The following is a 27,323-nucleotide window of genomic DNA, read 5'->3' as shown; positions in this document are numbered from 1 at the left end:
ACTAACCGGCCCAAATCAAAACTTAAAATCATCAAATACTGTGATATGAAAAGGTTAACCAGAGACCAAATTTTTGATTCCACGCTTAAAGTTTAAGGCTTTTGGTAGAGCCTCAAGGTGACCTGCACCAAGGCAAAGCTCATTTCCATTTCTGGTCACCGCAGAACTAATACTGAAGAGAAAAATCTAGTCACGACATTTATATCCCTGCAAGGGTCATGACAGGGCATTTTCATTTAAGCAATGCAAACAGTTCACTCGATATATCATCTCAGAAAAGCCCTGGCCATCATAGCTTCTGACAGCAAGATATACATTAAAGTCATGTTTCTTAGGCAAATGTTCAGAGATCATGACATGGTTATCTTTACAAGAAAAAAAAGATCTTCCCAGAATATGTATGTGAAATTAAATATCTACAAGGGACCTCAAAAGGAGGAGTAAAGTGAAAGGTGGTAGATAAAAAAAATCTAGGATTGTCATAATGCCTATGAATTTTCTAGGTCTGTTACATGCATTGAAATCTTGTAGAAGGGATGATCCCAAGTCTCACAGAGAAACTTCTCTGTTCACTATTACTTTTATTGTATCTGTCACTTAGAAATCTTCAAATCGAGATGGAAAGATTAACTACTGACTCACAAGCCTTATGAAAGACAAAAAAAATGGGGATATGCTAGCAAAGCTGATGCTTGAAAAGGGAAGAAGTACATGGTCACTTCAGACATTATTCCATCTCTCTCTTCTTCTATTCCAGTTCTCTCTTCTTTTATTCCTCCCCTCCTCCTTTTTGCTGAAAATCCTACTCATCTCTCGAGATGCAGTTCAAGTTCTACCTCTTCCACAGAGATGATCCATTTTATCGCAGCCCACACACACATTTTGCCAGTAGGAACAATTCCTGTAAAGTTTAACTGGGTGCATAAACACACCTCACAGATATTTATATTCTCTTGTTATACATCGATTTCTTGAGGTCCTATTGCATTTAATTTTTTACATCCCACATAGTGCTTAGTAACAACTTACGGTGTGTATTAAATGTGATAATTAGCCATTCAGCCCTGGCCCACTAATAAAGTGCCCAAATGGTATCAGAAACCTTTCTGAGGGGGCGCCTGGGTGGCACAGCGGTTAAGCGTCTGCCTTCAGCTCAGGGCGTGATCCCGGCGTTATGGGATCGAGCCCCACATCAGGCTCCTCCGCTATGAACCTGCTTCTTCCTCTCCCACTCCCCCTGCTTGTGTTCCTTCTCTCGCTGGCTGTCTCTATCTCTGTCGAATAAATAAATAAAATCTTAAAAAAAAAAAAAAAGAAACCTTTCTGAGAATCTAAAATGAAGCAGTGCACAGATGAAAGTACCAGCTCTGTGCAACTTCTCCAGCCATAGCCATATGCTCCCTAGCTGAGTCAGAAGTAAAGACTGGAAGAGAACCAGTTTCTGTCAAATAACCAAGACCCAGGGACTGTCATTTATCATTAATGGGTTACAGCCTCCCGCTGCAGCTGTTAAGAGCACTGACAAAGAGTCAGATTGCCTGCATTTAAGTTCCAGCTACACTCCCTACTATGTAAATTATTTAATCACTCTGACCCTCAATTTCCCCTGTATGCAAAACAGGGATATTAATGATGTCTGTTTCATGAGGTTGTGGCCAACATAAAGTGAGATCATGCAGTCCAGGGAAAGAGCTTACTTAGCACAGTGCCTACAGTAATAATAGCAATATTGACAGCTTATCTATCAAATGAGAGAGCTGACCTAAGTTATCCTTAAGTTCTCTTCTATTGTTCATATTTCATGGTCCTGTGACAATAGGGACCAGAATGTCGGAAAGAAGTCTCGCTTCCAGCCAAACAGCTCTCTGCATCCGTTGAACAAATGACTGCCTCTAGGCAGCGCTTCTTGGACTATTAGTGGGACAAGAGACTAAGCGGCCTGGGCCCTGTCCGGGTAACGGGGTGTCGCCTAACACCTTCACTACCCCCGTCCCTTAGGCCTGCAAGCCTGTTTGAATGTCTACTGAGTGCCCGACCCTGCCTCTGCTCCTGTAAGCTCACGGGGACTAGCGAGTTGGCGGGGGCATGCCATAACACTCACTTGTTCCTGCGAATCCAGTCCATGAGGGCGCGCACCTCGGGCACTTCGTCCAGGCCTGGGGGCTCGCCGGTGCTGAACTGATCCGGGAAGCTGCGGTTGAGATCACGGCCGCGGCTGTTGTCGCGACCGCTGGCCCCGGGAGGGCCACTATCGCTGAGGCCGCAGTCGCCCTCCCTGGCGCGCTCAAAGCCGTCGGGGTTGAGGCTAGGCAGCACGTACACGTCGGTGGTGTTGAGCAAGCGGACAATGCGCGGATCCCCGCGACGGTAGCCAGCAGCCAGCTCGCGGGCTAGGTAGATCAGCACCTGGCGCGACACGGTCTCGTCGCCGTGCATGTTGCCCACTAGCTTCACCTGCGGTCGGCCGGGCAGCAGCGGCCCCGCCGCGTCGGGCCCGGAGTCGCCGTCAGGAGGCGGCGGCCCCAGGCCGGCCGTGAGGCGCAGCACCCACAGCGGCCGACCCTCCACCGAGCTGCCGATGCTGAAGAGGCGGGCCAGGCCCGGGGGCCCCGCGGCCGCCGCCTCCCTCAGCACCGAGCCCAGCTCCTCTTCGTGGTAGTAGCGATTGAACTGGCCCTCGTCCGCCTCGGCGCCTGCGCTCGTCGTCGTTGTCGTCGCCTCCGCCTTCTTGATGTGCGCTGCCCGGGCCGGGTTCCACAGCAGCAGCAGCAGCAGAAGCAGCAGGCACAGTAGAAGCGGGAGGCGCCCCGGCCGCCACGGCGGCCGCGCGTCCCAGCCACTCGCCATCTTCCAGCAGCGCCGCTAACCCCGGCTCTGCTCCCGCGGCTCCGCGCTCCGGGAGGCGGGGGCCCGCCGGATCCCCTCCGCGCCTAGCAACCCCCCTCCCGCCCTCCGGCCGCAGCCAATCGTGAACGGGTCTGCTGAGGCGTCACGCAGGGGGCGGGGCTTTCCTTAAAGAAGCAGCTCCCCCTGGGCGTGCCTCCCTCCTGTCCCGGACGAGTTTGGTCGCTCTCTTCCTTCCGTAGGGTTCCTCTCCCTCTCTTTCCCTCCTCCCCGTTTCCTCTTTTGCGTTTGCTCCGCTTTTCCTCTACTCGCCCAATCTCTCCTTTATGGCCTACCCATTAAATTCTCACCCACTTTTCTCTAAGTACTTACTAACTCCCTTCCCATCTTTGTTGCAGCTTTTCCCCGCTGCGCTTTAACGCTTAGAACCGAGAATCGAAAGAATCAAAAGGTTCCAAAGAATCAAAGAACTCCAATAAAATAAAATAAAAAAATCAAAAGGTTCGAAAGAATCTACCTTGAAAGAGCCAAAGGACGCCTTAGCCCTTTCCACCCTGCGCCCTTTCCTCTGGAGCCGCCCTGCCTTGGCATGAGCTCAGCGCCCTGCAAGCCACTGACGACAGTGGGACACTGGGACACTTGAAGCTCACCTCACACGGCAGTTCATTCCAGGTTTTAGTTTGTGTGTTGAAAGAAGGTGCCTCCTTTATGTTTGGCAGAAATCTGCTATGTAGTAGGCTCCCTTTGTGTTGATGTATAATAATGTATAACTTATATATGTCTTTAGGTGTCACTTCAGGTTATTTCACTGCCACTAATTCTTGTATGTGCTGGTCTCAGCCCTCTGTCGGCAGATTTCATTTCATAGTCCACCTTCTCCCCTCTCACAACTCTCCTGAAAGAGTTATTTGTTTAACAGTGGCCTTAGAATGACATTCTTAAAGCAGCAGGTATGACATTTCTGGAAACACTTGCTTGGTGAGTATTATTCCTGAACTCCTCAATGTTTTGCCAAAGTTGGCAACTACGGTTTTTATCATCTAGAGACGAGGCCTTTTAAACGGGTTTTTAAAATAAGCTTCAGTCACTTTACCTTGAAGAAACACAAAACCTCACAATTCTCTTATCAAGTGTGAAAGTTTGCCCATCTAACAACATAATTGCAATAACTGTGGTATTTCCTTCTCTCAGAGCCAGGCATTTCAAGGCTCCTTCCCTGAACTATGATTGAACCCTAATATGACTAGTAAAGAGTTCATTCATTTCTCTGTCAAATATTTATTGAGTAGTTACTGTATGCCAGAGCTAGATGCTGGTAAGACAGAGATCAGATACAGTTTGTGATAGAGACATTCCCGTGAGGGAAACCTCATTCAACCTGAGCAGGAGAAAAGAAGAGAAGCTGAAGGGAAGATGAGGGATTCTGGGAGGAGGGGGAGCGAGCACGGAGAGCTGCAAGGCTTGAGAGCGGATACTGCGTGTTCTGAGGACTGCATGCAGATCAAGATTACTGATGTGAAGGCGCTCCAGGCGTGGAGGTGACCTGACAGGACATAAGCCAGAGAAGCAGGACCAGATCCCAAAAAGCCTCACAAGCCAGGCTCTGGGGAGCATTTAATACAGAAGACCATGGAGAGCCACTGATGGATTCTGAACTAGATGGATTTTAATTTTGAAAAATCCGCTTGACATTAATGGAATGCAGTGGAAGTCCGAAGACTTAAGACTGTGAAAACCGTAAGGAAGATATATTCCAAGAAGACATGACGAAGCTCTTAACCTTCAAAGGCGATGCCAGTGGAAGCGGAGAGAAGGAAATGGATTTGAAAGACCTTCTGGAGAGAAAGTATTCAGGATCTGACGGCAGAGACAGACGAGTGTAGGCTGACTCCAAGTTACAGCCTAAGCACTTGCAGGGGTTCACCAAGATACAGGACGGAAGAAAGCGCAGGCTTAGGTGAAGAGGATGAGTTAAGCACAGTCACTGTGGCTGGTGCCGCGAGTGCCTCTTTCTCCTCCACTCCCCACTTGGTTTAGTCCACACACACAGCAGCTGCAACTCATCAGGAACAGAAGCCCCCACTCTGTACCGAGACCACTTCCCCCTGGGGAGCGCTTAATCATTACACGTTACTCTTTTACAATAATCCAAATCAAAGAAGCCCCAGGGGACATGTTAACCTCTAATCAAATATTTCCTTTTCTACCATTTTCACTCTCCTTTGAAACCTCTTCCGGCCACCTCACTCCCGCAGCCTCACCTAACGAGGCAGCCTTGAAATGTAAATAAACAAGCTTGAGGGCAGTGAAACAATGTGATGTAACTTGAGCCAGAGACCTCCCAGGAGTCCTCAGATCCCTTACAGGTCTGGAGCCTCCAGTCTAAGCAGGTACACCGTGCCAGTGGCTAGAAGTGAAACCTGACCCTGGTCCCTGCTCCCTGGAGGGGAAACCAACTACATACCTCTAGCTGTCCCGGAGAAGTCTTGAACCTCGTGACAGATGTCCCTTTCCTCCTCCCCCACAAGGAAAGTATTGGCCTCACAAATGAAGGCACTTAAGACAAGCTTGAAGGTGAAAAGGCTTCCTGTTCACAGAAGCAGAGCAGTAAAGACCTGGACTTTTCGAAACAAGGCAGAGCTGTTGGATGGCCTTGTTGACTTTGGTAACCACTGTCTTTAAAAGACTTGAAGGTAATTGAAGTACAGCACAGGCCATGAGCTTGTAAATGTCACATCATCTGGCACAAACACCCATAGACTTACAAATTCGGTTTGATAGATGTTTCTGGAGCACCTGCTCTACTGAAAGGTCTGCCTTGCTGGCGCAGGAGGACTGGAAGATGAATGAGAGATTCTCCTCTCCCAGGAGGCAAGAGTCTAGTGAGGGAGATAGAACGTAGACGGGACAGGATGTGTCCGAAGGGCCAGAGCTATGCAAAGGCACTGTGCTAAACCCTTTCTGTTAGCTGATGCATTTAATCCTCACAATTATCATTCCCATTTCAAAGATAAAAAGACTAAGGCACAAGGTCTCACAGCTGGCAAGCCACAGATCTAAGGCTCAAACCCGGGGAATCTGGCTTCAGAGTCTGTATGTTTAATCTCTGTAATAAAACTGTTTTTGGATAGTGAACTGAAAACAAATAACAACAAAAACCCTGCTATTGGAACACAGGAAAAGGCAACTAATTGTGATGAATCAGAGAAATTTTCACCAATACTGTCAGATCATGAACCTAGTTGAAATCCTAGATCAACCATTTCCTAGCTGTTTTAACTTGGGAAAGTTATTTCAGTTTTCTGATAATTAAATGAGATAATACATGTATAATATTTATATCATATTTTGCATATTATAAGCTTTCAGAAATCATTATTTTTAATAGTAATAAGAATTCTCATATGGGGAAAAAGATGGAGAAAGGAGCACTCCAGGCAGAGGGACCAGCAAGGGTAGAGAGACAGAGGCAGGTTATGAACGATGGCTAGAATATAAGATGTGTTGAGAGGAGCAGAAGTCATAGCTGCCAGATGGTAAAAGGCAGGATGGCAGGATGGTGCCAGATGGTAAAAGGACTTCAGTACTATGCTGAGGGGGCTTTTGCTTTATTGCACAGCAAATGGGAACCTTACAGAGCCGTTTATGAGGGGAGTGGTGTGGATTACATCTTTGTTCTAGCAAGAGAATTGCTGGGGCCGTGTGGGGCGGGCTAAAGAGCAGTTACCTGGGGCGCCTGGGTGGCTCAGTTGTTAAGCGTCTGCCTTTGACTCAGGTCATGATCCCAGCGTTCTGGGATCAAGCCCCGCATCATCGAGCTCCCTGCTCAGCAGGAAGCCTGCTTCTCCCTCTCCCACTCCCCCTGCTTGTGTTCCCTCTCTTGATGCCTCTCTCTCTGTCAAATAAACAAATTAAATCTTAAAAAATAAATAAATAAATAAAGAGCAGTTACCATGCACACAAGAGCTGTAGGGCAAGCTCTACAAGGGTGGAAAGGAGAACATAAATTAGAAAGATGCTTGGGTGGTTGGATTGACAAGATTTAACAACTGCATGGGTAAGAGGGAAGAAGAAGAAAAAGATGACTTCACAAGTAGTGAGAGTGACCAGATAGATGGCCTTGCATGATTCAAGACAAGGAAGGCAGAAGAAAATCTCTTTGAGATGAGGACTAAATTGAATTGATCATTGGATTTAGCAATGCATAGGTTCCTGGTGACCTTTATAAGAGCAGTCCTGGCAGAGTGGTGCAGGAAAAACCAGAATGGACTGGGTTCAAGAGAGACTAGAAGACAATGAAGTGGAGTTGGTGAAATAATTCTTTTGAGGAGTCCTGTTATAAAGGAGAGTAGAAAATTGGGACTAAGCTGGAGGGGGGGGCGCAAGGCCAAGAGAGTGTTTTGGGTTTGGGTTTGGTTTTTGTTTTTACGTTGGGAGAAATTATAGGTTGTTTGTGTACTAATGGGAATGAGCTAGTAAAGAGGGGAAATCTGATGATGCAACAGAGGGTGGAGAATTGCTGGAGCCCCAGATCCAATCCACCAGCGGAAGGGCTGGCCTCAGGTAGGAGCACAGACTCTCGATCTGCAGTCACGCAGAATACATGCGCGGAGGTGCAAGTAAGCGGGTAGGTGAGGTGTGGAGAGCTGGTGGATATTCTCTGATGGCTTCTCTTTTCTTAATGAAATGGGAAATGAGGCCATCAGCCAAGAGTAAGGATGTTATAGTAGGTGTCAGAAGTTTGAGAAAAGAGAGGAAGGTGTGAAATAATCATCTCAAAGACTGGGAGAGAGAAATAGAGAGTAATAATAGTTTTCAGTCATTGGTCCTTAATAGGCACCAGCTGTTTTTTATCACATCCTCTATACCTGAAAGCTAATGGGACGTGGAACAGAAGGGTTGGTTGGTTTGTTTGATGAGGAGATCGTCTGGGAGCCTGAAAAGTGTAGTCAGAGTCCAAAGAGTTGGGTTCTGAAAAGCCAGCTTGAAGGAATGGGAGGCCCCTGAGAAGATAAACGTAGACGAGGGGAAGACTGGAGCACAGTTACATTCTTCATTTCATTTGAATTTTGTTTCATGCCCATGTTCCCCTAGTGTTAACTCACCCAGACAAGTGACCACTTGCCCTTGGTTACCCCTGCAAGAGAATGTCCAATCCTAGCAGCTTGCAGCCCAAGAAACACTAGTAAGAGATTAAGTCATCTCATTCTGGCCCAAAGCAACCATCTGAAAGCAAATTTGGGATCTGAAAGATATCATGTCAATATCGCCTTACAGGTGCTTTCCTGTATGTTACCTTATTCATGCTCACAGCAACTCTGAGGGGTAGCAGGGCAGCCTAAAAAGGTTCTAGGCTTAAGCTGCTGCTGACCAGCTCAGTCCCAGCGCTAGACGCTCCAGCCCTATCTGCAAATCTTTCCAGAGCTCCTGCCGTCACACCCCGAGGCGTATTGCACACAAGCCATTCAGAGCTGTATGAATATTGTGTGCACGTCTAACGTACAATGAGAAAGATTGAGAGAAAGAAGCAACCAAGCCTAAAACAGAGGTAGAAATGTATGTTGGTGAAAACTCTTTAAAGAATGTGGAAATAATGTTAAGGGGTTAGTGATCATTAACAAAGAAATGAAACACATTTTTCAGGTGACCAGACGCATGGTTCGTGCCTGTGGAGGAAGAAACGGAAGAATTCACTGAGGGCCATAGAGACACATTCACTTAAAGAAGAATTTGGGAAACTGGCAGAACGTTGCCTATAGGAGACGAGGATGATGAAAACATGAAGTGATATCCAATTAGAATTTTCACAGATTTGCCGATGTTGTTCCAAGCAGCAAAAACACAAGAACGATTTAATTTCTGAAGAGGAATTTTTAAAAAGGGAATGAAGCCTCAATGTGGGTGAATTAAGAAAATTTCTGAGGGAAGATTTGAACACATCAGTTCTTGCAGGTGTTATTGGTTCCCTGCCCAGATTCTCTTTAGCAAACCGGCATATCCATCCCCTAGCTGCTGGTACACCTGCACCCTTTTCTGGAAGATTTTCCTCAGCTGACAGCAGGTGCTTTGGCCGGAAACCCCGATCAAGTTACGCACACCGCCTGTACGCGCTCCCTGCTCCACTCGTCCTACCATCTCACAGATGCAGGGTCCCTTGCCTCCGGCTGGGACACACTTAGCAGCCATTTATGACCCAGAGCTTTCGTGGAATCAGGCTAAGTAAGAGTCGTTTCATCTTTACTGAGCTTCTTCCCCTATCTTGCTTCCTTTAATCCCTGGTAGGTTTCTCCTGAGGGCCCTTCCTCAATAAATCATTCGTCCAAGAATCCCTGTCTCAGACTGTGCTTCTAGAAAACCTGCTTTAAGACAGCCAGGTAGGGTGTGACCCCATAGTACTTCTCTCTGTGAGTTAGATGAAATACATTTTGCTTTATGTTTTTGTTGTTTGTCCGGTTTTTGTTTTCGTTTTTATGGAGTTTGCTCTTACTTCCTTGGAGTCTGTATCTTTCCAGGCCAAAGAGAAATGAGAGCTGTTGATTGAAATCTTTTTCAAAATTTACCTTGGTTAGGTAGGCCTGTTCTTTACATTTCAGTTAGGCCTGTTTCTAGGGCATAGATATGCTGCTGCCCAGTCATGATGCTTCCGCAGCGATTTTGATCCGTATTTCCAAAAAATTCACTATCGGCCAGCACCAACCGGACCGCAGGTCTATTCTCATGAGGCAGAGAGGAGGGAAGCAAGTATCAGACACTTTCAGTTACACGTATCAGAAAACCTGACTCGTTCTAACTTGAATAATACATGGAATTTATTGGCTCATATAACTGAGAAGTCGGAAGGAGAAATCTGGATTCAGGCATAGCTTTACCCTGTGACTAAATGGTCACCACGCACCTGCATTCTACAATGTTCACTTTATTCTAAGTTTGTCTCCCTCTGTGGTCCCAAGGGGGCTGCCCGAAGCTCCCCAGACCACATGCTTTCTCATTCATACTCAGCAAGAAACCGAGGATGCCCTTGTCCTATTAATTTTGCTGAGTTTCATTTAGACTGGATCAGCTCAGGTCACACCCCAGCCCTGAACCAGTCACTAGAGGCGAGATGGAGTATACTGATTGGGTTAGCTTGGGATATGAACTCCATGCCTGGGGCCCCAGATGGAATCTGATCCCAGGAATTGCCCAGATCCCCAAATGGAAATCGGGCAATACGGTAAAAGGTAAGTGGTGAATGGAAGCTGGGAAGACAACCAATCTATACCAACCTGCGTCACCATACTAGCACCAGAACATTTTATTCACTCAACATTTATGAGTTATCTCTCTGTGCCCTGTCCTGGGGGAGGGGGAGCACGTAACTGTGTATGAGACAGAAGGAAGAAGAAAGGAAGGAGGAAGAGGAAGTGCTGCAATGCAGTGAATTAAGCAACACAGTGGAAGAAGTAAGACGTACGTGAAATGTACACTGTGCTCATAACTAGCACCTGTGTGGGCGTTGGAGCTTACAACATGCTTTCCATAGCGTCTCCTGCTCATCCCCACAATTTGAAGAGGAACATTTGTCCTCATTTCTGGCTGTCCAGCATCCAGACCCCGTCTCTTCTTTTGGGGAATCGCACCTTATGAGTCTTGGTGGGAGGCGGGACCTTCTCCCGCTCTACAGGCTGAACGTGCCAGGTGCTTGCTGTCCAGGACGTGGGCACACAGCCTGGGTTTGCCCAAGCAGATGAACCTGTGACCAACTTCGAATTGTGACACAGAGGCAGAGACTGTGGGAGATTCATTTTGGCTGTAGTGGAGTGACTATGGTAACAACCTTTAGTTCCCACGCGCCGGAGCAAACGGGACACCCCACTCGGAGCAGCAGTGGCAGTGGCAGGTTAAGCTGAGTGGACAGTACTTGGTGGCAGTACGAGCAGTTCCCCAAGTTCTGCTGCTTGCTCTGGGGCATTGGTACTCTCCAGGGAGAATCTCGGATTTTCCAATCCTCCTGGAAATTCCACGAACCAACCAATATCCTTTTAATAAAATCATCTTCAACCAGAAGCAGTTTCTGTGGCTGCAACCTAGTGAAACACAACCATTTGAGGTCAGTTTTTTTTTTTAAGAATATTTTTATTTGAGAGAGTGACAGAGAGAGCACGAGCGGGGGTGGGGGGCAGAGGGAGAGAGAGAGAGAGAGAGGCAGACTCCCCGCTGAGCAGGGAGCCAATGATGACAACGAGGAGGACTATGACGTTGAGCTCAATCCCAGGACCCTGAGATCATGACCTGAGCCGAAAACAGACGCTTAACTGACTGAGCCACCGGGCTCTCCTGGGGTCAGTTTCATCCTCCTCATTTTTCTGGTGAGAACACAGGCTCTGAGAGATAAGTAACTGGTGCCAAGGACCACACTACTTCCAGCCAGTTTTTCAGTACACACCTCGTTCATAGGTAATGGAGAAACTGGGAAAGGCTCTACTTAGATCCCCAAACAGTCCTTCCCGCTCCCCGTATGTCTAGTGCCTGAAATGTACCATTCGAGAGGGGTTCCTCAGAGACCAAAAGGCTTTTCTCTCAATTCATAGGCATGCAGGGGTCTTGCAATCTTAGCTGAGACCAAGGATGGGGAGGGAAGGTGGGGATTCTTACCTTAGAGAGGACTTGGCTAACAGCTGCTTGAGAGCTGGGCCCATGAGAGTGGGATATAGGTGGGTGGGACAGGAGAAGGAGAGAAATCCTAAAAAAAGAATAGGGTTGCCATGTGACTGGAGCCAAAAACAGACTTTGCCCCCACATTTCTACGGAGGATCTTTGGGTTGGCTGGCTGCTTAGTCTGCCGGGGTGAAGAGTCAGCAAAGAAAGCCTCAGGAAAGACAGGATTGTTTGAGCTGATGGCTCTCAACTCTGGCTACCCTTTAGAATCACCTAGGGAACTTATAAGGACAAGTGATAAGCACAAGTGTAAGGGGAATGGGGGATGGCTGCCTGACGGAGATAGGGTTTCCTTTAGGGGTGATGAAAATATTGTGGAACTAGATAAAACTGATGGTACCACAACACTGTGAATGTCCTAAATGTCATTGAACTGTGTGCTTTAGGGGCACCTGGGTGGCTCAGTTGGGTAAGTGTCTGACTTTGGCTCAGGTCATGATCTCGGGGTCCTGGGAACGGCCTATGTTGGACTCCCCACTCAGTAGGGAGTCTGCTTCCTCCTCTCCCTCTCCCCCTGCTCGTGTTCTCTCTGTCTCTGTCTCTCTCTCTCCCAAATAAATAAATAAGATCTTTTTTTTTAAGGAAGAATTGTGCACCCTAAAATGATTAATTTTAAGGGTGCTGGCATGACTCAGTTGGTTAAGCCTCCGACTCTTGATCTCCGTTCAGGTCTTGATCTCAGGGTCATGAGTTCAGGCCCCATACTGGGCTCCATGCTGGTCCTGGAGCCTACTTAAAAAGTGATAAAATAAAATAATTAATTTTATGTTATGTGCCTTGTGCCTCAGTTAAAATTTTAAAAAGATGCTAGCGCCCTGCATCCCCTAAGAGTGGAGAGTGTAATAAAGGGCATGTATGAGGGTGGAGAGTCTCAGAGAAAAAAGGAAAATTGGAGGAAGCTCTTAAGAAGTGAGACTCTAGGAGGGAGGAAGTGCGCTCTGTAACGGTACGGTACATCGTACAGCAGGTGTAAAGTTCGCCACGCTATACTTTTCATGGCTTTCATGGGAGTTGGATTTGGATTTCTTTTCGATGTGATTCTGTGCTGAGACAGGGCTAAACAGAGCCTCGTTTGATTCGAATAATACCTTGTACCTATTTGACAGGTTTGCCCAAGTCTGGCCCTTGATTCTAGCCACGCACTCAAACGGGACCAAGCGCTCTCTTGCCCAGATGTGGTTAGAAATGCCCAGATCCAAAGACATCCTCCAAAAAAAGAGCAAGTAACTGAGACCGTGCACTCTTGCATAAAGACCTCAGAGCACAACACACACCCCCTAACCAGAAAAGTATTCAGTTACCAGGGATGCTCTGGCAGCCAGCAATTTCAGCCTCTAATTTTGATGAAAATACATGCCAAGAGTGAATTGGCACAAATAACGCACATTCACACACAGCCAGCTGGACTCCATCTCAAGAGCACACGATAAAGCTCCAGAAGGTGAAGAGATTGATGCTATTTATGGGAACAGTCTGCAGTCATCTTTCTGTTATAGGTCCGGGTGGAAATGGTGCAAGGGAATAGAAGGAGCTATAAGGAGAAAGCAGCTACTGAAATGCCGCAAGCCCACACAGGAGCCAATGCTCCCAGGAGACCCTGAGTGCCGGGGACACAGAACAATGCAGTGGATTTGCAAAATGACCCTTGTAAGAAGCCATTACTAGCTCATAGGCTCACTAGAGAAGGGAAACACTTTTCATAGCACCCAAAGAAAGGGACAAACAGATAATGAAGCCAGATAAAATAGGGTGAACCGATGCAACAAAAGCTAAGACAGAATGAGTGGAAATTATGGCAAATCTCGAAGGGTGCCAGAGCAGATGTTCCCATCAGGTTCCCAAATGCTGCTTCCCAACACCATGCCACCCCTCACTCTCATCTTTGCCTCCTTCCCAGCACTGTATTCTGTTCTGCAGATGTTCCATCCATCGATTAGTTCATCCAACAGACCTTGACTAAGCACGGTCTCCAGGCCAGACCCAGGACAAGGCTCTGAATATACAGAAGTGGAAAAAAAAAAAAAGCCCACAATGGAGACCAGATTAAGAAAACCCCCTGAGGCCTTAAGCATTGAAGCGAGTATGGTGTCCCCTTTCCAGAAGAAAATTCAAAATAAGATTTTATTTTTCAAAATGCCACAAACTTTACATATGTGCTCAAATCAAAATAGCTTCCTTCTAGAATTAAGGATGAAAGGTTTCTGGTTACATTAATTAAAGATGAATGTTTCTCTTGCTTTCATTCTGGTGTTCTTGCTCTGCTGGTGTCTGAAGGGGTGACCCAGCTATGGACATTTTCCCTGCCCTTTAAAAGCTCCCGGAAGGATGACTCTGGCTTTTCTGGCCTCCAGGACCACGCTTCTCTTCCCCAATTTCTGGTGGTCATCGTGGTTGTTAATGAGTGAAAGGAAGATGGGGTGGCAACCAAGGAGGAATCGGTATTCTGGAAAAAGAACCAGCCTGCTGGTTGACAAAATCCCACAAAACCACCGGTCTCTTGTATCAGGATGCTGAATGAGCTTTTGATAGTTGTGCCTCAAGGTGTGGAGAAGGTTTTTGAGAACGCCAATGGCTCCCATCCTCTAAATCATTTCGTACCTTGACCACAATCTAGAAATACAGAACCTGGGAGGTTAAATGATGCCGATCATAAAGATGTGGCTTCAGCAGAGGTGGCCTTCCTCACCATAGCCTTGAGCACCAGAATTCCACGTCACTTCTCGAAGCCGAACTCAGGTACCAGTGGAACCCAGAGACTAAAGCTTGGGGATGATGTTAAACCGGGCAGGACTTGGTGGATAGCAGGTCTGGCAGAAGGCAGCCTAGGACGGGGTCAAGGCCAGCAAGGAAAAGCGAGCTCCTGAGATGCCTTCTAAGAGCCAAAATAATTAGGTTTGGAGCCTGGGAACTGCAGAGAAAGAAGTTTCCAAAGTTAAAAGCTGGACAATGGGAGAGGAAATAAAAGCCAACGATTTGCTGACTAGAGCTGTGTTCTAAAGGCAAGATGAAATAGCCAAAGGGGAATATAGGAAGAGAGAATGTCGACATGCTAGCAAGGTGGGGCAGGTTGTTTGTTAGGGGGCCTAGATGGCATTTTGGCTACTGGGTCCAACAGAATGTTGTTCACGTGGCAGTCCCCTCCCAGTTCTTAAGTCATGGATGGTGAGATAAACTCGGAGCCGAAAATGCAACGAGTTAAGTGAGATTAGAAGTGTCTGGGCTATCTCTCTGACTTGACTTCAGTCAAGTGAAGAACAAGGGCTCCAAGACTTTTGGATCTCGTGGAAATATAAACATTCTTAAAAATCAAGATGAATATATAGACGTGTATTGTTTCACCTGCCTCAAAGAGTACTCTGCTGCTTTGGAAACTGCTTCCCCATTCCAAACATAGTATGGTGCGGTGGTCCAACCATAGTCTTTCCATTCTCCAGCTACCAGACTGGCACACAACCCAGGCTGGGCTCTGGCGGAAATATGGTGATTGGTTCAGGGATGGCGTGTACCCCAAGCTAGAACGATCAGTTTCTAACCGAAACTAATGGGAAGGTGATTTCTTCTCTGTTCAGTAAGAATACTGTATGGGTGAAAGCCTAGACTTGCTGAAGACAAAGTTCCAATTTAGCGGGGACAAATGAATTTTGAGAATGAAGCCAACATGCGAATAGAGGCAGAGAGTGACCTGTGTGTAGTTTCCGTCACTCCTGGGAGTTCCCCCCATGGTTAGCTTGAGGAGGCAATAAAGACTGCTTTCCATTTAAACTAGTGTAAGCTGTATTTCTTTAACTTTTATCCAAAGAGTCCCAGCCTAGCAAAGCTAAACTGGAATATTCCTTGAAACTGATTGCCTGGGGGATTGATGTAAAGTTGTACAAGACTTTCACACACCAGCTAGGATGGTGAAAAATTTCTAAAACTGGCAATACCGAAGGCAAAATTGTGGAAACTCTCGGACTCTCACACATTGCCGGGGAGTACAAGGTAAAATGGTAAAAAATAAAACAAAGTAAAACACTTTGGAATGCTGTGAGGCATTTTCTTTTTTTTTTTTTTAAAGATTTTATTTATTTATTCGACAGAGATAGAGACAGCCAGCGAGAGAGGGAACACAAGCAGGGGGAGTGGGAGAGGAAGAAGCAGGCTCACAGCGGAGGAGCCTGATGTGGGGCTTGATCCCATAATGCCGGGATCACGCCCTGAGCCGAAGGCAGCTGCTTAACCGCTGTGCCACCCAGGCGCCCCTGAGGCATTTTCTAATAAAGTTACACATACACCTTTCTGATGAGAGCAAATCCACGTCTAGGCATTTATCCAAGAGAATTGGAAAATATATGTCCACAAAAAAAGATATGCAAGATTGTTCATAGCAGTTTTATGAGAGCCCCAAATTGGAAACAACCCAAATAAGAATGAATAAACAAATTGTGTATATTCATACAACGGCCTAGCACTTAGCAATAGAGGGGAATGAATTACAGCGTAGCTGGATCTCAAAAAAATCACACTGAGCAAAAGAAGCCAGACACGAAGAAGTACACACTGTATAATTTCAGTTATTTTAAGTTCTGGAATAGGCAAGATGAATCTATGGTGATAAAGGTCAGAACAGTGGTTGTTGGAGAGGAGAGAGTGGAAGGAGACACAAGGAAACTTTCTGAGGTAATAGAAAGAGTCTCTGTTTTGATTAGGGTGGCAGTTACATTAATTAATATATTTTTCAAACATCATCAAACAGTTCACTTTAAATCTGTGCATTTTGCTGTATGTAAATTATATCTCAATATTTTAAAAGAATCTTTGTAGACCTTGTTCACAGCGGCATTATTCACAGTAGCCAAAAGGTGAAAGCAAGCCAAGTGTCCATTGACAGAAGAATGGATAGGGGCGCCTGGGTGGCACAGCGGTTAAGCGTCTGCCTTCGGCTCAGGGCGTGATCCCAGCGTTACGGGATCGAGCCCCACATCAGGCTCCTCTGCTATGAGCCTGCTTCTTCCTCTCCCACTCCCCTCTCTCGCTGGCTGTCTCTATCTCTGTCGAATAAATAAATAAAATCTTTAAAAAAAAAAAGAAGAATGGATAAATAAAATATGGTATATACACAGAATGGAAGATTTTCTAGCCCTATAAGGGAAGGGAATTCTGACACATGCTACAACACGGATGAACCTTGAGGACATCATGCTGACTGAAATCAAGCCAGTCACAAAAGGACAAACACTATATGATTCTACTTAGATGAGGTCCCCAGAGTCAAATGCATAGAGACAGGAAGTAGAATGATGGTTACCGAGGGGGAGGGGAGAGGGAATGGGAGTTACTCTTAAATGGGGACAGAATTTCAGTTTGCAAAATACAGAGAGTTCTGAAGATGTATGGTGGCAAAGGCTGCACGACAGTGTGAATGTATTTAATGTCATTGCACCGTATACTTCGAAATTGGTAAGATGGTAAATTTTTAAGTTATATGTATTTTACCAAAATTAAAAAAAAAAGAGTATTGAAAAAAGACTGCCTGTGGGTTGCCATGAAGTTGTCTGTCTTTTGCTTTGCCAAGTAAGCACACCGAGGAGCTCTAACCTGCCATCTAGTATCCCCTGCATTTCATAAAAGGAGGTAGATTTTTGAAGTTAAGAAATGTAAGAAGGATATAGCCTCAGGATAAAAAACAGTTCTTTCCCCAAAATGACATTTGGGTGTGTTCTCCCATATTACTCTTACTCTTTTTATTTCATTACTGATGAATTAAAACAAACAAAACTTCCCAGATTAGCACCAATCGGGAGATCAGAGTTCGGATGCTGGTAGATACTGCAAAGCACGCTTCACGGCGCCACCTGTGACAGAAATCCCGAGCCCAGCAAACCATTATTCTGATCCAATATGACATCTCTAGCGTCCCGAAAGCATGCTTTCTTTCCTATGGAAGAATGTAATGCAAAAATGTCCCAGAGACAGCTACTGAAAGACGACCAGAGAGACCTCTTCACCAGAAGATGACAGTGAAGAAAGCCGGGGGAACAGGGCTCTCCTCCCCCTGACGCCACCGGATACCACACTGGTGACTCCCCTGCACCTATGTTCTAATGTGCGTGCTTTTAAGGGGGGCACTGCTTAGCCAGCAAAAGCTCCGGCAGCTGCGGTTTCCCAGCAGCCGGGAAGTGAAACGACCCAAAGTTGATGCAGCTAGGGTGGCTGAGCTTGTCTGGGTGGTGGTGAGGTGAGAAAAACAATATAGCAAGTGTGAAACCACAAGGAAATGTATAGTTGGTTTCAAGGTTCAGCCTTTGCAGCGGAGTCCCAGAAAATCCTGGGAGCCTGAACACTGACTAAGCTTCGTGCCCCTGCCAAGGAAAGAAGTGAATGGGCACTGCAAAGTGAGGTGGTCCAGGAAGTCTCGGTGTCTACAGTCTACCCACTTCATATTCTTCGAGTGGCATTAAAATATTTTTTAAATTAGCATACCGAAATTCCTTAATGATATAGCCAAAAGGATTTACGTATTAGAAAAGCAGGACACCGTTGAAAGGAATCTGTGTCGTGTGATTAATATAATACTCCTAGCATTTGTAGACATACATATCAAATAAGACCTTAAAACCATTTTCTATGTTGTTTCCTCCCACGTAAGTAGCTGCAATGTCAGAAAAAAGTCTATGGTAAAGCACATTTTTAGAAATAGTCGCGCAGTGTCAGAAAAATCACAAATAAGGACAAGACACTTTTTTATGCCCTCCAACGGCGATTCCCTTTCACCATGCTCAAGCTCCCATACTCCATGCCAGTCTGTGCTCCCCTCCTCACCGTACTTGGGCTCTGACACCATTGCCAGGTCATCTCCACGCGCGGACGCCTTTGCCATCTGGCTCAGACTCTGACACCCTGCCCTCAGCCACTGCCGCTACCATGTCACGTCGATACCCCTGCACGGGCTCCAACTTCTCAACCCGAGCAGCCCCCCAACACCAGTACCCTGCACAGACTCTGACACCTACCCTGCGTGGGACTACTCCTCTGCAGGGATGCCCTCCTTGCTCCACTCAGGCTCTGACACCCTGTGATGGGCCACACCAGCTCACGGATGTTCTCCTCACTTGGCATGCTGGCTCTTCTTCTTTGTTCAAACATGGAGGACCTATATTGTAATGATCTGTAATTGTTTTGCTTTATTTCTAGATTGACATAGATTGGAATCCATGACTAGTCCTGTTTTCTCACATTTCCCCCATTCCCTTAGCTTCTTATTCTGAAATGTCTTAATCGGCTGGACTTCATCATTAGGAGCTTCTATAAAACGTGTTTCTCTATTGCCTTACCTCAGCTAACCCCGACCGTGTGTCAGACTATTTGTTGGTTGCCTTCACACACAGGGAGAAATTGGGCTGGGTATAAAATTCCTGGGTCACACTCATTTCTCCTTAAAACTCTGTAAACATTGCTCTATCATTTTCTGGCATGGACCGTTGCTGCAAATAAGTCTGAATCCAGCTTTACCTCTTCCTATTACAAATGACTTGTGTTTTTTGCCTAGATGTATGTAGGATTATTCACTTGTTCATGAAATTTAGTCATTTCCTGTGACTATGTCATGTTTTTATGCCTCTCGTATTAATGTTTTCTGCATCAAGTGTAGGATTTAAATTTTTAGATTCTGTTCTTCATTTCAGGAAACTACTTTTCTATTTGAATATTTTTCTTCTCGATTTGCTCAGCTCTCTACTTCAGGGACACCAAGTATATACATGGTGGATTTCTGTTGTCTTTTCTCAATGCGTATCATTTCTATGACTGCAAAATTCTATATAGATGTAAAATGTCTAAGTTTGAGCTGCTGTAGCAAAAATACCATCAACTGGGTGGCTTACAGACAGAAAATTATTTCTCTCAGTTCTGGAGGCTAGAAGTCCAAGATCAAGGTGCCGGCAGATTCAGCGTCTGGTGAAAGTCCATTTCCTGATTCATAAATGTCTTCTCACTGTGCCCTCACGTGACGGAAGGGGCAAGAGAACTCTGGGGGGTCTCTTTTATAAAGGCACTAATCCCATTCATGAGAACTCTGTCCTCAAGACCTTATCATCTCCCACAGGCCCCACCTCCTAATGCCATCACATTGGGGGGTGAGGATTTCAACATATGAATTTTGGGGAGACACAAACATCCAGTCTATAACATAAGGATAATCATCATAATTATAGGTATGATCCAAATATGGGAATTTGAATGTTCTTTCTCAGTTCAGGTCTCAGATACCAAAAACTTTGTGGATGGTCTTTAGTGTGTGTGGGAATTGTGTGCATGTGTGTGTGTGTGCATGTGAATGTGAATATATAGTTTTTATATGAAATATTAGAAAAAAACCAAACATGTGCTACATGGGTGCTGCTGTCTATAGAAATATCGAAGGGGAGAAAACGACACCTGCTTGGGGACAGATCTAACACAAGGCCCAGGCTTTATAAGCACGTGAATGTGTAGTCTCTGATGCAGTAGGCTGAGATAAAAGATAACCCAGCAGCCAATTTGTTTTCCAAGAGCTACAGAGACCAGACAATAATTAGAACCAATTTTCATTTAATGCTTAAATAATGCTTAAAAACAGTACAAGGCAAGGACACAAGTACTTTATGCGGCTCATTCAATTAGCACAATAATGATATAAAATAATTATTGTTAGGCCATCATTTAATAATGGCAGGACTAAGTCTTAAGACTAAATAAGTCCCCAGAGTTGCCTTACTGGTCAGTGATAGAGAGGGTTTGGAATCCGAGTTTCCCAGAGCGGTGCCTCCACTTTAAGCCTCCAGATTCCCTCTCTCACCCATCTTCTGCTACAGTGGGAAGTCCTGAAGGAGAAGAAGAGATGTGTGTGCGTCTAAAGGTACTCGTATTTTAAGAAGTCAAATCCGTTGGCTCCCGTGAATGCATATTATCTGTACAGCAATATGTTAGAACTGTAAAACATATGGACTGGAAAGTCGTTTTTAGCCACTGTCACCCACTCTCTTTTTTTCAACTGCTCCTTTGATCTTCTCTCTTAAGGTCCCAAAAGGCACTCAAGTTCAACATGTTTAAAATGAAATTCATTGTTTTACACCCCAACAACTTTTTCTTCCTCAGTTTAGTCATTGATACCTCCCTCTCCTTGCTTTCTATTTTTTTTAAATGGTGGATTTTTAAAAAAGATTTTATTTATTTATTTGACACAGAGAGAGAGAGAGAGAGAGAGCACAAGCAGGGGGAGGGGCAGAGGGAGAGGGAGAAGCAGACTCCCCGCTGAGCAGGGAGCCTGACGCGGGGCTCGATCTGGGATCATGACCTGAGCAGAAGGCAGACGCTTAACCCACTGAACCACCCAGGTGCCCCTCTCCTTGCTTTCTAAATGCCATTAGTCACCAAAGCTTCTTGCTCTGCTTTCTCATCACCTCATTTTCTTGAATCTGTCCCTTTTCATTCAAAATGTCACCACCCTAATTCATTCTCTTATTACCACTGATCTGGAATGTTGCAAGGCCAATGTGCGTGACTGGTCTCTTGTCCTAAAATCTTTTTGCCCCTCTCTTCCTTTGTCTCCTACACAGGCTCAGACTTCTCTTTCCAAGCAGTGGTTTTCAAATTCTTTCGAAAGCACACCCTCTCAATAAAAATGTTTGCACATTAATCTCTAGTATATTTATGTATTTCTAAGTAATGTACGCATATGACTAAACATAGATGAACATTGTAAAGTGTGCACAAGACGGGGCGCCTGGGTGGCACAGCGGTTAAGCGCCTGCCTTCGGCTCAGGGCGTGATCCCGGCGTTATGGGATCGAGCCCCACATCAGGCTCCTCCGCTGGGAGCCTGCTTCTTCCTCTCCCACTCCCACTGCTTGTGTTCCCTCTCTCGCTGGCTGTCTCTACCTCTGTCGAATAAATAAGTAAAATCTTAAAAAAAAATGTGCACAAGACTACAAATTAAAAGGAAATAGAGAGGAAATGAATATTTTTATTTATATTTTTATTTGACTTGTCAGAGATACAAAACGTTTTTGTTCTCTCTATACCGGAATAAATTTCACTGTTTTTGTTTGAATGTTGGTTTAATAATTTGTGACTCAGAGATTCACAAATATGTTTCAACTTCGGTTTATTTTCAAAAAAGCTTTTATTCATCATCATAGCTGAAAAAAAGATACTCACAAAGTAATGTAGTATTAAAATGCACCAAAAATGCATTACTAAATCCTAATATTCATTTTTATCCACCAATTATGCAACTTTTTATCAAAATGCAGCCAATAAATTTACTGATGTCTAAGAGTTATTCTTGCAAGTCAGTTAAAGATACTATAAACCTATGTCTGGAATATGAATAGATTAGAGGACTTTGTTTCCAAAATTTTTTAAGCATGAAGATTCAAATGTTTCCTAGGTGATGAGGCAGTATTTCAGGAATAACAATGGAAATATTTGCAAGCATCCCTTTTCAAAATGGTCTCTCAATTCACATTGCACCACCTTTTCTTTAAAGATAGTGTCTAAATGTATTTATTATTTTAATATCTGCTAGGTAGCATAGTACCGAAAGTCACTTGGCATAAGAGAAAAGGTCAGGAATTTTGGAATACTAGTCTTTTTGTAAAAGAACAAAATGTGCAATTCATCTTTTTTTTAGAGAGAGAGGGAGAGAGTGCACACACATGTGCCAGTAGGGGTAGGGGCAGAGAGAGAGGGAGAGAAAGAATCTTAAGCAGACTCCACACCCAACACGGAGCCCGACGCGGGGCTCCATCTCACAACCCCGATACCATGACCTGAGGTGAAATCAAGAGCCGGATGCTTAACCTAACGAGCCACCCAGGCACCTCTGTAATTCATCTCTAAACTGGCAATTCTTTTAAGTCCTCTACCCCAAAATGACCTATGAACCTGTCTGACGAAGTCTCCCTATCTCATTATACAATGTTATAAAGATTCTACTACTTAGGGGCGCCCGGCTGGCTCACTGTGGAGCACGCCACTCTCAGTCTTGGGGTTGTGAGTTTGAGCCCCACCTTGGGCATGCAACTTTCTAAACAACCACAACAACCCAGATTCTACTACTTAAAAGGCTTGGGGGTTTTTGGTTTTGTTTTTTGTACAAATGGCCTTAACCATGATACCCTAGTGCACACAAGTTCCTTTCTGGAGACTTCTCTTACTATTTATGACACTTAACTCCTGTACGACAAGTGTCGCTGCCAGCATCAATCCATACATTAGATTTCAGAAAAGTTTCATTTTTTTAAAGAAAAATAATAGAAATTATAGTATATTTTTTCCGTATCCCAGGGTAGCATCTAATGTACCCCCAGGAATGAGCACACATCCCCGTCTGGAAACCGCTGTTGTAAAGCATCGCTCTGATCCTGTCATTCTGCCAGGAGGCCAACGCCAGCGACTCACTGTTCGGCCTGAGCCAGTCTTTCTGCTGGGCACAGTCTGACCTTGGCATCTTAGTTGCCAGTTATAATTTTCCTGCCTTGTGTCCTCATTCTTCAGTGCTTAGGTTTGAGTCTCAGACTTAAAAAATAAATAAATATAAAATAAAATAAATATAAAATAAAATAAAATAAAATAAAATAAAATAATATGTACTACAGAGCTTGCTTCTGGCCTGGTATTGTTCTAATAAATATATTTATTTAGTCATCGTAACTCTATGAAATAATAATACCATTATCCCCATTTTACAGAAGAAGAAACAGAGAGATTATATGACCTCTCCAAAGTTGATACCTAATTAAGTGATGGAGCTGGGTGGGTTTGATTTTACCCAGTCTAACTTCAGAGCCTGTGCTTACAACACCTGATTTTTCTGCCCTGTCTCCTACCAATGTGCCATGGCTAATTGTGGAAGGGATGGAGAGGCATTTCTAAGCCTGACAGCTTTCAGCCAATAACACGGCCAGGACTACAAGTCCAATACCAAGTTCAACAGGAGGCAATGCTGCTTCTGAGTTGACCAGACACTCAAGTTCAGAAACACTGGCATTGGTTGGGAGCTGGAATACAAAAGCCTAGGAGCCAGATATGGTTCAAAAGCTAGAGTGAAAAACGGGCTGTTGCTGACACCAAGAGAAAAGCCAAGAAACAGACTGAACCAAGAATATGAAGAGGCCCCAGTTCTTAACGTTTCCATACTCAAACCTGTCTTATTCACTTTATGTTCTAACTCCCACAATAACCCGTAAAAAAGTACTACTATGTCTTCATTTTTGGGATAAGGAAAACGAGGCTCAGGACGCCTGGGTGGCTCAGTCGGTTAAGCATCTGCCTTTGGCTCAGGTCCGGATCCCAGGGTCCTGGGATGGAGTCCTGCATTGGACACCCTGCTCAGCGGGGAGTCTGCTTCTCCCGCTCCCTCTCCTTCCGTACTCTCTCCCTCTTCTCCCCCCCAAATAAACAAATAAATAAATAATTTTAAAAAATATCTATTAAAAAAAAGGGGGGGCACCTGGGTGGCTCAGTTGTTAAACGTCTGCCTTTGGCTCAGGGCGTGATCCCGGAGTTCTGGGATGGAGCCCCACATCAGGCTCCTCCGCTGGGAGCCTGCTTCTTCCTCTCCCACTCCCCCTGCTTGTGTTCCCTCTCTCGCTGGCTGTCTCTCTCTGTGTCAAATAAATAGATAAAATCTTAAATAAATAAATAAATAAATAAATAAATAAATAAAAGAAAGAAACGAGACTCAGAAAACTCAAGTAATTTTCCTAAGCTCCGTAACTAAATTAAGTGGCTCAGCCAGGATTTAAACCTCGGTACGTCTGAATTACATATGCCAAGGGGTGACTTGTGGAAGAGTTCTACCATCACCAGCCTCTCCATAATTTCCATTATATGCCCAAAGCCACCCCAAATAAATACAGTCTAAGGAAACACAATTTGTTAATGTTGTAAATGCAAATAGAACACCAGACCTCCTTCCAACCAGATTGCTGCACCCTTGACCGGCCCCAGTCTTATTCCAAAGGCAGGCCGGGAAGCGTCACTGGGTATGAGAGGCAAGTACAGACGTGATCTTGCACCGTCCTTTCTCCAACTTTGGACTGCGAGCAAGTGACACAGAGAATCAGGAACCGGCTGTGGTGCCTGGTGGCAGCAATATCCATTCGCAGGGGCTACGGTTTTAGCGGTTGGGGCAGGGTCCAGGGCCTCTGGGGAACACGGTCCCACCTGCGGCATTCAGTGGTCCAGCAGTTGTAATCACAGCTTCTTCCCGGACTGATCGATAGTAATATATAGGCTGTGGTCCTGGTCACTGCTGGCACACCCCTTGTTCTGACAATTTTCAGAGCCTGTTTCTCCTTCAGTCCCAGCAATATTGCTTTAGCAAGTTTTCTTTCGTGCTTGAATCACCTAGAGTTAGTTTCTGTTGCTGGCAGCTAAGAACACTGACTGAGCGATGATTAAATTTGCATTTTCATTGCCTCTATCCCCAGGCACCATATTGCCCAAAAGTTTTAAAAAGAACTAGTAGCTCAGGCCTCCTCGCCACTGTCCCTCACTAATGCCAAGGCCGCTTCTGTCTTGCCAAGCCCAGCCCAAGGAGAAGGGGGTAAGTAAGGAGGTCTTAAAGCAGACCGCCTGCAAATGGACCTGTGGGAAAGCACTGGGGAAGCAACTGGCTACAGAAGTCGCTCGCAAGAGTGCGCCCTCTACTGGACGGGCAAAGAAACCTCATCGGTACAGGCCTGGGACTGGGGTGCTCTGTGAAATTAGATGTTGTTAGAAGTCCCCTGAACTTCTGAGCCACAAACTTCCTTTCCAGAGTCTGGTGTGAGAAATTGCTCAGGACTTCAAAACAGATCTGCCTTTCCAGAGTGTAGCTATTGGTGCTTTGCAGGAAGCAAGCGAGGCCTATCTGTTGGGCCTCTTTGAAGACAAACCTGTGTACTATCCATGCCAAACGTATAACGATTATGCCAAAAGACATCCACCTAGCATCTGGCATATGTGGAGAACGTGCTTAAGAATCCACTATGATGGGGGGGCAACTGGGTGGCTCAGTTGGTTAAGGATCCGACTCTTGATTTCAACTCAGATCATGATCTCAGCGTCATGGGATCAAGCCCCACGTAGGGTTCTGTGCTCAGCATGAAGTCTGCTTGTCACTCTCCCTCTGCTCCTCACCCCACTTGTGCTCTCTCTCTCTCAAACAAATAAATAAAATCTAAAAAAAAAAAAAAAGAATCCACTACAATGGGGGTGCCTGGTGGCTCAGTCAATTAAGCTTCCTACTCTTGGTTTCAGCTGGGGTCATGAACTCATGGGTCATGGGATAGAGCCTGGAGTCAGGCCCTTGTTGCTTGTTGGGGAGTCTGCTTGAAGCTTCCCTCCCTCTGCCCCTCCCCATGTGCTCTCTCTCTCTCTCAAATAAATTAATTAATTTAAAAAAAAAGGAATCCACTATGATGAAAAACATTTTATTATTTAAAAAAAAATCTCTTCTTCCTGTTATTGGTAGTTCTGAATATTAGATATCTTTTTCCCATGGGGTCAAAAGTTACTTAAGTATAGGCTTGCAAGTGGAAAAATAGGGAGCAGAAATCAGGTATTGGCATTTTTTCCATTTGTGTGTGTGTGTGTGTGTGAATTTTTAATAGAAAGGCAGGGACATAAAGCATTAATGCAAGTCAAAATTTGTTTCGGGAACATGTTTCAGCAGTTCAACTTTATAACAATTACAAATACACCTGTTGAGGGGTGCCTGGGTCGCTCAGTTGGTTGAGTGGCTGCCTTCCGTTTGGGTTGTGGCCCCGGGGTCCTGGGATCGAGCCCCACATCAGGCTCCTTGCTCAGTGGGGAGTCTGCTTCTCCCTCTCCCTCTGCCCCCACCCCAGCTTGTGCTCACTCTCTCTTACTCTCTCTATCTCAAATAAATAAAATCTTTTTTTAAAGATTTTAGTTATTCATTTGTCACAGACAGAGAGAGAGCGAGCAAGCACAAGCAGGGGAAGCAGCAGGCAGAGGAGAAGAAGACTCCCCACTGAGCAAGAAGTCTGATGTGGGGCTCTCATGACCCGAGCCAAAGGCAGACACTTAACTGACTGAACCACCCAGGTGTCCCAACAGATAAAATCTTAAAAAAAAAAAAAAGTCATCAAAATAGTGTGGTGATAGCATGAGGATAGACACAAATAGATCAAGGAAATGGAACTGAGTGTTCAGAAAGAAACCTTCCCGTTGTTGGTCAATTGATTTTTGGCAAGGATGCCAAGACCATTCAATGAAGAAAAATTGGTCTTTTCCACAAATGCTGCCCAGGCAACTAGATATCCCTATACAAACGAATGAATGTGGACTGCGATCTCACACTGTAGGTAAAAAATTAACTCCAAATGGATCTTTGACCTAAATGTTAGAGCTAAAACTGTAAAACTCTTAAAAGAAAACCTAGGAGGAAATCTTCGTGATCTTGGATTAGATGATGTTGTCTTAGATATGACATCAGAAGCAAAGTGACAGGGAAAAAATAGGTAAATCATACTTCTTCAAAATTAAAAACCTTTGAGCTTCAAAGGATACTATCAAGGAAATAGAAAGACAACCCACAGAATGGGAGAAACTAGGCGCAAACCAGATTCCTGATAAGGGATTTGTATTTAGAATACGTAATATATATATATATATATATACATACAACTCAACAAGAAAAAGAAAAATAACTCAATTGAAAATGGGCAAGGGACGTCTGGGTGATTCGGTCAGTTGAGTGTCTGACTCTTGATTTTGGCTCAGGTCACGATCTCAGTGTAGTGGGATAGAGCC

General features: G+C 45.1%; 2 protein-coding genes and 1 pseudogene across 2 annotated transcripts in view; 2 read left to right on the top strand and 1 right to left on the bottom strand.

Moving 5' to 3' along the window:
• CPD (carboxypeptidase D) overlaps positions 1-2,916 on the bottom strand; it is a 75,355-nt gene extending 72,439 nt beyond the window's left edge. The window contains exon 1 of the mRNA XM_040641099.1: positions 2,102-2,916. Coding sequence (XP_040497033.1) covers positions 2,102-2,847 — 746 coding nt within the window. The 5' untranslated portion in view covers positions 2,848-2,916. The remainder of the gene's footprint in view (positions 1-2,101) is intronic.
• Positions 1-8,556, top strand: part of TRARG1 (trafficking regulator of GLUT4 (SLC2A4) 1) — a 183,540-nt gene extending 174,984 nt beyond the window's left edge. The window contains exon 2 of the mRNA XM_040641102.1: positions 8,488-8,556. Coding sequence (XP_040497036.1) covers positions 8,488-8,541 — 54 coding nt within the window. The 3' untranslated portion in view covers positions 8,542-8,556. The remainder of the gene's footprint in view (positions 1-8,487) is intronic.
• A 15,686-nt stretch (positions 8,557-24,242) lies between these two features.
• LOC103667196 lies at positions 24,243-25,580 on the top strand (annotated as a pseudogene).
• Positions 25,581-27,323: the final 1,743 nt, after the last annotated feature.

Source organism: Ursus maritimus, unplaced genomic scaffold, assembly GCF_017311325.1.
Source record: "Ursus maritimus isolate PB19 unplaced genomic scaffold, ASM1731132v1 scaffold_24, whole genome shotgun sequence".
In the NCBI taxonomy this organism is placed as follows: domain Eukaryota; kingdom Metazoa; phylum Chordata; class Mammalia; order Carnivora; family Ursidae; genus Ursus; species Ursus maritimus.
Note: the sequence above shows the minus strand (reverse complement) of the source record. Positions and strands in the feature narration are given on the sequence as shown.